Below are 10,273 nucleotides of genomic sequence, written 5' to 3'. Positions count from 1 at the left end.
AAAAGAGAAATAAAAGTAATAACATGCAAGATGAATTTTAGCAATAAGATGATTTAGTAGTAGCAAAAAGAAAAAAAACATCATTCACATGTTTGGAAAAACAAAACAAAAACACATAATCTAAACCTTGTTTCTCAAGTTTATTAACCATTGCCGAAAACTTAACAAACCATGTAAGTTCTTCAATGATCTTCACTCTCAGCGACTCATCTTGATCTTCTATTCTCTTCAATAGACCAATGATGCCTTTAATGAATTCAGAATAGAATAGATGTTTTTGAGAGATTCTCATGAATTTCAGTCGACCTTTAAAAGAGAATACAACACCTATGTGTGGTTTCTTTAAAATGTTCGCAGGTGACTCATTTTCCATATTTAGATCAAAATTTGGTTCCTCGGCTTCCTTTTCTCCTAGGTGTCCAATGTCCCAGTCAACACTAAAATCAATAACCATGTCGAGCACATATTGCCTTAGGCGTTGTAGGACATCTGCATAAGCTTTATCTGTACTCACCCTTTGTTTCAACCAAATGATCAGTGATATGATATCATCTTGGTTTATTTTAGGGAAATCAGCTTCAGAAAACATGAATTCAGAGTTGTCTGTCCTTTTTCCTTGAAAGAATGCATATGGCATCTTTCTAAATTTTTGTATGTCAATTTTGCTAATTGAAGCAATCTTGAATTTTGACCATACAAAGACAACTTGAATTGGTTTCTTCAAGAATAATATTTTCTCCACCTCTTCAATGTCTATATCGACCTCAACTGGATAAATTGCACTTGGCCATAAATTGAACTTCATACCATTCGGGGGTGCAGGGATATCCCAGTTTTCTTTAGTGAGTTCTGAAGGAGGTGTGAAGGAATTTATGGGTTTGATGACCTTGATCTTTTGATAAGAATCTCTATCAGGGTTAAAGCATATGGTTCTTTTAGATGATGACACTTTAAATTGTTCATCATGCCATGTACTCCTTTCTTCAGATGAGATCTCTAGAGATTTCTTTTTGAGAAGCACCACTTGTTTAGACTTTAATTCCTTAGCCTTCATTTGCTTAGCTAATTCTTCATTTATCTCCATTTAAGCTTCTTTAGCTAATTCCTTCTTAGACTTGAAGACAATCTTCTATTTTCCCTTATCCTTGGGATCAGTTTGAGGAAGCTTTGGTTGGGTGATTGGTTCTGATATGGTGACAGGTTTGGAGAAGTAAACATCTTTCCTTCTTGGAACTTTTAGAGATGGATCTTTGATCTCTTGTCGTCGAACAAGCTCCTTTTCTTTCTCACCCATCACCCATCTTTACTTTGTTATGTTGAGCTTTTAATCGTGAATCAGCAGCCATTTTGTCAAGTGACTCTAATTTCTCTTGTCTCCTATTCTCAAACTTATTTAGTGAGTCTGGAATGTGATGTATGACAGGATACTGACTTGATATGATCTTGTTGACTTTTTCCCACTCTGGTTAAGGTGGCATGTCATTTGAACCAGATAGCTTTGCTAAGATCAAGTCAAGTTTGGAATCAGTCGATGCAAACTTTTGTTGAAGAGCACATACATCAGAAGAGGAAGATTGTGTATTGATAGCCTTGACTTCATCGACTAGCAACTGAACAGTCTTCTGAAGGGAAGATATGTCACCTGATGAGTTATTGTCTTTCTCGGAATTGGATTTTAAGAGATTTGCAATGTCAGATCTTAATGAATCCAATTGACGTTGAACTTGCTCACTAAATGCTTGAAAGGGAGAGGTGGAGGATGACGTGGAAGCTTTAGATCGTCTCGCAATGGACTTCTCAAGAGTGGAGATGTATTGGTCTTGAACAGTAACATGATTCTACATATGATCTAACTTAGCTTCATAGACAAACTCTAGACTAGATAAGGACTGGATAAAGTCATCTATCTTCTGATGCATCGGAGATAGACAATCTTTAATAGTTTTGTGAATATTTCTGATGTACAGTTTCGATCCTCTGCATGTTGCGAGCAACTTGTCCTTTTATATAAGATGTTGTGCCTTCAAAGTCTTCAATAGTGACTTGAAGTTTTTTGACCCGTGCTTCTGTTGCCTCATTTAGGATACACACATTTTCTTCCATACGTTCAAGATATTCTTGAAAGTTCTCCAGATATTCAGAGTGAGAAGATGTGTGAAAGCGAATCTGTGGGAGAAACACTTAAACAAATGTTAGTACAAGATTATAGTTATGGAATAAGTTAATTTCAAAGGATCATAAAAGCTCAACAATAATAAGAGGTTAGATTGTTAGCTAGTTAGTTGCGGAATTAAAAGTGTTGAAAAGTAAAGGAAATGTAAATAATAACAAGTTATATCAAGTATACACCAAACTGATTCATAATGAGGTTTTTAATAAAACACAAGTTAGTATATGTGACCAGTTTAAAGTGAAAGGAGTCTTGAAGACTAGATGAGATAAGAACACGATCTTAATATTTGGAGTGAAAGTTCAGAAAGATCTTTTTGATTGATAATCAAAAGATAATAGAAGATAAGATATGTGTATTCAGAGATGTTCAAAGGTGTAAGTTACATGAATCTGAAGTCTCTATTTATGGAGACTCAAAAAGTTACATTGGAAATAAACAAGTAATAAACTTCTAACTTAATGTGACCATACAAGGTCCATTGGATAAAATAATGCATAAAAGACAAGTCAGATGATGTAACTGAAATCTTCATTGTGGATGGGATAGTTGCGGAAGACATATGCATACTGCGGTTGTTGTAGCAAAAGATATTGCGGTAGAGAGAGCAGATTGCGATGGGAGAAGTGGTTGCAGATCGTCAAGTTTAAAAGGGTCACTTTATGTAGCAACATTTCCCCCCAAAATGACCTCTTCAACTTTTCTTCCTTACTTATCAAGTTTTAGGAATTTGATGAGAAGCCACCAAAACTTCCTAACTTCGCCAAGCTAATGAAGTCTCCTTGTAATCTCAAACTTTACTTCTTATGTTGTATGCTTAGATCTTTGAACCGAAGCCTGAGTTACTTCCAGTTTTTTGCGGGTCAGCCGATGCATTGCGGTGATAGGGATGAAGCACTTGAGATCATTGCACTTATAAATCATTTTTTGAACGGTTTGAACGGTTTGAAAACTTCGTTGCACTTATAAGTCATTTTCCCTTATAAATATGTATTATTTCTTTTGTTTTGTACCCCATATATCTTCATTCGAATACACAAGCTTTTCCATTTTTCCTTCTAGTCGCAACTTAAGTTTCACATACATATGTGAGTAGTGTGTGTTTTTTAAGGGACCTGATCCTACATTATGATCTTAAACAAACTTAGGGACTTTTGTTGGTCTCAAATTATTCATTCCTTGAGACTTGTAACTTATGCATTCCCACTTGTATAGTTTATGCCTTTGACGTTTCAAGCCCTGCTAAACTACGCGTTATAGTTTAACATGTATTTTTAATAATAATCTTGAGCTTTGTCATACTCATTATAAGATCTTATATCATTGCCATTTCCACGTTTCATTAGACATAGAAACTTGCAAAAAGGATGTGTGTAAGTTTATTTCCATTAAAAAATTGCACCTCACCAAGTTACTACATTAGTTCAATGTACTTTCATATACTTACAATGGTTATTTGACCATTCTTTACACCATTGATTACTTATATTTCTTATTTTCCACCAATGTAGGAGTATCTATTCCTTCCTTTGGCAACTAGGGTTTATTATGTTCCATATTAGGATACACATGTATCTTAATTTCATTAGAATTATAGCTTTGTAAAACTTCTCAAAAGATTTCTTTCTTTATGATTCTTGTCACGTTGGGAATCCTTTCTTTTTTCTCCATTTCACATCACCAAAGGATTATCATCTTTTTTTTATTATGTTTCCTATGATTCACTTTGTTTTCTATTTTCGCCAAACATTGAATTTATCATTCTTGTTGTACCTCCTCCAATGAAAACTCACTCTCGTCTCGGTATCTCTAAACCCATATAGAGACTCGATCTTCATACACCTACCATCTCTCATATTCCTCGCTCTCACCTAAAAGCTCTCCAAGATCCAAATTGGCAACAAGCAATAATAAATGAATATATATATATATATATATATATATATATATATATATATATATATATATATATATATATATATATATATATATATATATATATATATTGCATTTATTAAGAATAATATTTCGGTACTTGTTCCTAGACATATAAGTGTGTTAATATTATCAGATGTATGTGATTATTTAAACACAAACAAAATGTTGACGGATCCATGAGTAGTTGTTAATGGTTGTAACTGTGGTGAAACCTTTAGGCCGGTTGTAAACGAGTCACAATTTGTACGTTCTGAGTGTTGTAGTTTCCAGAAAATGGCATATTTACCAACTTGATGTTAAGAAAAGAAAACTTTCTTACATGGGCAACTTGCTGAGACTGATAAATTTCTTCCTAATCATGTTTGTCGTCTACAAAAATCATTATATGGGCCAAAACAAGCCCAAGAGGTTGGTTCCAACGTTTGCCACCTATGTCATCACTTATAGTAAAATCAACTCAGCACTCTTTGTTTACAAACATAGTAATGATCTGGAATATCTATATTCCTATATCATCGTAACCACTTCATCAGCGTCCCATGCTTAATTCTCTATGAAAGATTTAGGCGATGTTAACTATTTTCTTGGTGTCACGGTTACTCGGAACAAAGGTGCGTTTGTGTCTCAAACAAAATATGTAACTCACATCTTGGAACGTGCACGCATGCTTAATTGTAACACATTCACTCATCCAGACGTCCAACAAGTGTGTTTTTACATTGACAATTTGACATAATAGCATGTTAATGTATTATACCTACCTGACAGAAGATTTTGTGTTACTGTACAATTAAAACTTGATCAAAACGTTACAAAAACAGTTATTTTTAGAAAAACCTCAATTAGAAAGTTTCAAAAAACAGTTATTTTCAAAAAAAAAAAAAACACAGTTATCATAAAATTGCAGAAGACACTTATTTTCTTTTGTAAGAACAAGAATATTACTAAAACTGTAATAAGATAGACATGAAATATTTATAAATAAAGATTAGAGAATACATTGATATAATATCATCTATCATACATAGAAAAATAAAGAAAAAAAATTACGATGAGATTATAATAAGACAAAGACAGAAAATACAAAAACACTATTTTAAGATAAGTCTTCATAGGCATTGATAGATTAAAGATAATATCTTTTGGTAGTCGCCCTTTTTATTATTCTTATCCGTTCATTGTCCTTATCCATTCAAAAACTAAAAGCCATAAGACTTTGTTAATGTGATTTCCTATATATAAAATGTAAGATACTGAATCATGTTGGTCATACATAAGTATTTTACAAAATAACATGCCATGTGACTAATCTAATCAAGATGCTCAACTAGTCGATCAAAAAGTAACAGGATTATTTGGTAAGGTTTCATCCAGCTTCAAGTCAAAGCTCCATTGCCGAGCTATTCAAACAATAACAAGTAAGCTTAGATGTCAGTAGTTTATCACCAATAACTAGGGAAGACCACTAAAAACTTAAGTCATATGGACACCAGCAGTATACACATAATCCCTCAAAGATAACAAGCACCAAGTCTGGATAAATGTCAGTCTAATCCTAAAACTCAAAACAGATCAAACTTTGGTGAATCCATCATATAAACCCTACTAGGCTAAAATCACTGGGGGGTGATTATGTTTTTTTTTTTTTTTTTTGCAATACATGCACTATATCTTCAAAGCCATGTTCCTAATCTCCAAAAGATTTAATTCAAGACACGTGACACAGATCTTCATTCAACACATACTCTTTTATGGCATAACCAGACTTGGAAACGTAATTTTGTTAGATGATGATATTGACCATAAGATGAAATGGAGAAAAAAAAAAACAAGGTAGCAAGTTGTGCAATGTCATTTTCAGGTGCAAAAACAAAGCAACTCATGTGATCATATGACATAAATATTTAGCATGCATGAGCATATTCCTGCAAAGAGTGTTTCAGGCAGAGCATATTCAAGTGAAGTGAGAGAGTAAGAGTATGGACAGGAGACAGGAGAGATGATGAGATCCATATAGCAATACCTGGCACCAGCAGCCAACTTTGTTACAAGTTAGATTCAATAACCAACACTCAAATGGCCTCTCATAAAAATAATAATAATAATAATAATGCCCATACCATATAGGGAAGAAATGGAAGTCCTTCCAATCTGCAGAAGTAAATGGCATGCATATCAACCAGAAAAAAAAAAAAACATGTTCATAGAGATGTGAATTATATTGTAGAAACATACACAACCAAAATTCATGATCTAAAATATTAGTAAAAAATGAAAAATATTATTATCAGCAAGCAATGCATAAAGATGTGAATTTCTGAAGTTGGGTGATGGCAGGCAACACCACAGCAAGAAGAATAAATGAGTCTGAAACACTTCCAACAAGTAACACTTGATTGAGTCAGTCAGAATTCAGAAACCAAACAAAATAAGGTTGGTTTGGTTGAAAGCTCCAAGAAACCTGCCAAACAATATCACCATAAACAAGAAGAGTCGTTATCAACTAATTCACCTACATATCTCATATCAATTATCATTCATACATCATACATCATACATTACATACTAAAACACCAACTGCCTACTCTTCCATCACCATAAATTCATCTTTTCAAAGCTCCCTGCACCAACACCCCCCAACCATTCAATAACCAAACTACAAAACTTTTCCATTTCTTTATTCAAAAACCAAATTCACTATTTATCTCATTGCTAGTCTTTTACTTTCAGCAAAACTAACAGCTCTTGTACAAAGAAAACCATTGCTAACAAATCCACTCTTAGGTCTTAAATTAACTTGCAAGAAAAAAGGTCACATGACTAGCAATAACCCGATAATGATGAGTTAAAAACAGTAGCCATTAGGCCAAGACAAACGCATTGTTAGCATGCAACAACAGCTGTTAAATAAGTAACACTGTCAGACTTGGATTAAAATTACAATTTACAAATACAAAGCAGCTGATGCCTCCCCTCCATCTGCCAAAAAAAAAAAAAATCTAGCAACTAGGTTTTAGCAGAATCTGTCATTGATGAAACATTTTCAACAGTAAACTTTAACTTAAATACACATTATTTTAATTATTGTTACAATGGTGCTGCAGGCATCGTTAGAAGAACACAATGGTTCTTAGTGGCTACAAAAAAAAAAAAAAACACAACTCTTCAAATTTGTAAATCATGGACATTAATTTCTATTTTGTCTCGAGTAACTAATACAAAATTTGTAACATCATGTCTATATGTTCAGACTGCTGACTATCTATTTTAAGTCAAGAATTTCACTCAAAGTTAAGTAAGTGAGTAAGCAGAAGCCAACTCCTAGGTCGTAGTAACCAAATGACCAAAAAGAGAAAGGTAGGTAGAAAATAAGGTGCAGACTTACAGTCGATGCATATGCAGAAGAAGTAGAAGCAACATTCATTTCATCTCAGCCATAAACTTGTCATACTCAGGGTCTGTGCCATAAGTAGTTTGCTGAGTTTGGTCTGCAGAGAGATTTAAAGACCAGGGTGCAGTTGCAAAACTTTGCTGCTCAACTACTGACTGAGTGTAATAAGAAGAGTAAGGATATGCAGTTTGGGTGTTTGGTGGTGTTGTTGTTGTCCCATAAACATTACTAGACTGGGATGGGGACTGTGCAGGAGGGGCATTAATATTATTTGGGTAGCTTTGTTGGGCTTGGGCCTCAGTACTCTTGCTCTGAGGTGGTGGAGGAGGGGGAGGAGGAGGATATTGAACACCATAGGAGGGGATCTGTTGTTGGCTTGGGTAGGACGAATACATGCTCGATCCAGGAGGAGGAGGAGGCGGAGGAGGAGCATAAGCAGCATAAGGAGGAGGAGGAGGTGGTGGTGGTCCCCATGGAACCGGGGCACTAATATAACTCCCAGGCGGCGCACTCATCTGCTGAGATGGATACCCGCCAGGATAAGTGGGAGCAGGAGGACCAGGGGGTACAGTAGGTTGGGGTGGCTTTCCTGCAACTCTTACTGCAATTACTCTTCCATCCAGACGATAACCATTCATGCTAGCAATGGCTTGATTGGCCTGAGATATATCAGAATACTTGACAAAACCATAACCCTTGCTCAGCCCAGTGACCCTGTCTTTAATCACCTTTGCCATTACTATCTCCCCAAATGGTGAAAACAACCGAATCAGGGCATCATCTTCGAAAGTCGGAGGCAGGTACCCGATATACAGATTGGTATCATCGATTTCTTTACCAATTCCAAGACCAAAACCGACTCCTGGTTTTGCTACACTGCTTCCTAGACCCGGATGTGCAGATGTTCCTGTACTACTTCCTCCTCCGTTTGTGCTGGGTGCCCATGGGGGATTGCTAGTGGAAGAACCCATGATTGGCAATGGTGTGCTTTGCTTGGTGACACCTTCTGGAAGGGTCCCGCCAAGTTCTGCCAAGAAATTCTGATACTCATCATCCATTTTCTTTCCTGCAGTCCCTTTCACAGGGCAATCAATGGTTGGGTGTCCTCCGTCGCCACAGATCTTACACAACACATCGCTCTTAAAAGTTGACATGCGGGAGGGGCAGGCAAATTGACGATGCCCAGGTTCACCACACAATCTACAATACTCGTCGTCTCTTATTGTTCCATTCAGAGCAGCAAGTTCACGCAGCTGCTGTCTTTTATGTTCATTCAATCCTTCATCAACAGGATGCAATAGCTTTTCCACCATCCCTGCTGCAGCTTCAAGCCCTTCCTGTGTCTCTGCTTCCACTAAAACATGCAGATCTTCGTTTTCAGAAGGATCAAACTTCAAATCACGTTTTTGCCCAAACCTGCCTTCTTTCACTGAGCCTTTCCCCCGTATAACAATTTTAGCTCCAGTCTCCTTTTCCATCCTCTTCTGCGTATTACCTCTCGGCCCAATTATAAGTCCGATAAAATTATAACCAGGGTATTCTTTCATTGGTATATATAGCTTCTTCTGAAGCTTGGGAGGCCTATAATCAGCAGGGGGCTTAAAAGCAGGATTTCTTTTAATAATCTGCGAAATAATCTCTTGTCTCTCTCTGTTAAGCCTTTCCCTCGCCCTAAATTCCCTAGTGTTTATTCTGGTTCCCATATTATCATATATCGGGTCCGGCGAAGGAGACCTAGCACCTTCCGGACGATCATCTAACTGTTGTCCAGACTGTAAAATTCTACTAATTTCCATAAGCCTTGCATTCAAAGCCTGAATTTCTGGATCCATATCCATACCTCCAGTAAAATCCTTCATGAAATCCGGCAACTGAAACACGGGTTTTGGCTCGTCGTCCGCCCAACGAGACTTCCTCTTTTTACCCCCATTCTGATCAGCATCTCCATCGGTAGGAGGCGGGTCCCATCTGCTACGCCTCCGTCTCCTGCTGGTTGTATCCTCGTCCACGCCAGAGTTATCCTTTTCCGTAGTAACACTCTTAACGCCGCCATTCTCAGGATTCGGATCTGTTGTGTCTGGCTTGGGATCCGTTTGACATACGATTTGCAGTTGATGAGAAAAATTGTGGTCGGAATCGGACGGCGGGGGTGGAGGCGCTGAGCCAAAATCAGGCGGCGGATGCTGGTTACTAGAGTTATTGGTGTAATCCAACGCATCATAGGGAGTAGGAGTGGGAGCTAGGGTTTCGGGAGGAAGAGAATCCATGAGGTGGGGATGGGAAGAAGTTCTGGTGTATCGCGTGTGTGAGAGAGGCAGAGAATCTAATATGTGTGTATTTATATCAAACAAATAGATAAATGAGAATGCAAATTATCTTTCTTTTGAGCTGATGTGATAAAAATCCTTACATTTTCAGTATATTGAATTTTATGTTCATTTATGCCTCAAACTTGTATTAATTTGTTATTTTTAGCCTTTGGCCGGTTTTTGTGATCCCTTTTTGTCGTTTTTACCTAAAATTGAATTTTATGTTCATTTATGCCTCAAACTTGCATTAATTTGTTCACTTTTAGCCTTTGGCCGGTTTTTGTGATCCCTTAAGTTGACTGGATGAAGTTGCTAAGTTGGAAACCAAGTCAGCATGGCTAACTTTTGTCTTCAAGTGAAAAAGGTAAAAAACATTAATGGTAGAAGGGGGTTCGAACGAAGGTCTCTCATAAATATAAGGGAAGTTTTTTCCACCAAGCTGAAAGAACTTTTGTGAATTGACTT

General features: G+C 36.6%; 1 protein-coding gene across 1 annotated transcript; it reads right to left on the bottom strand.

Moving 5' to 3' along the window:
* Positions 1-6,290: 6,290 nt before the first annotated feature.
* Positions 6,291-9,833, bottom strand: LOC145034222 (splicing factor-like protein). Its single transcript, XM_078982593.1, has 2 exons — positions 7,494-9,833; positions 6,291-6,569 (listed from the first exon to the last, which is right to left on the bottom strand). The coding sequence occupies exon 1, from the start codon at positions 9,764-9,766 to the stop codon at positions 7,529-7,531; it is 2,238 nt and encodes a 745-aa protein (XP_078838719.1). The 5' UTR covers positions 9,767-9,833; the 3' UTR covers positions 6,291-6,569; positions 7,494-7,528.
* Between the last annotated feature and the right edge of the window lie 440 nt (positions 9,834-10,273).

Source organism: Lactuca saligna, chromosome 3 (genome assembly GCF_052625555.1).
Source record: "Lactuca saligna cultivar CGN05327 chromosome 3, ASM5262555v1, whole genome shotgun sequence".
NCBI classification, from domain to species: domain Eukaryota; kingdom Viridiplantae; phylum Streptophyta; class Magnoliopsida; order Asterales; family Asteraceae; genus Lactuca; species Lactuca saligna.
This window is presented reverse-complemented; position numbering and strand designations above follow the sequence as displayed.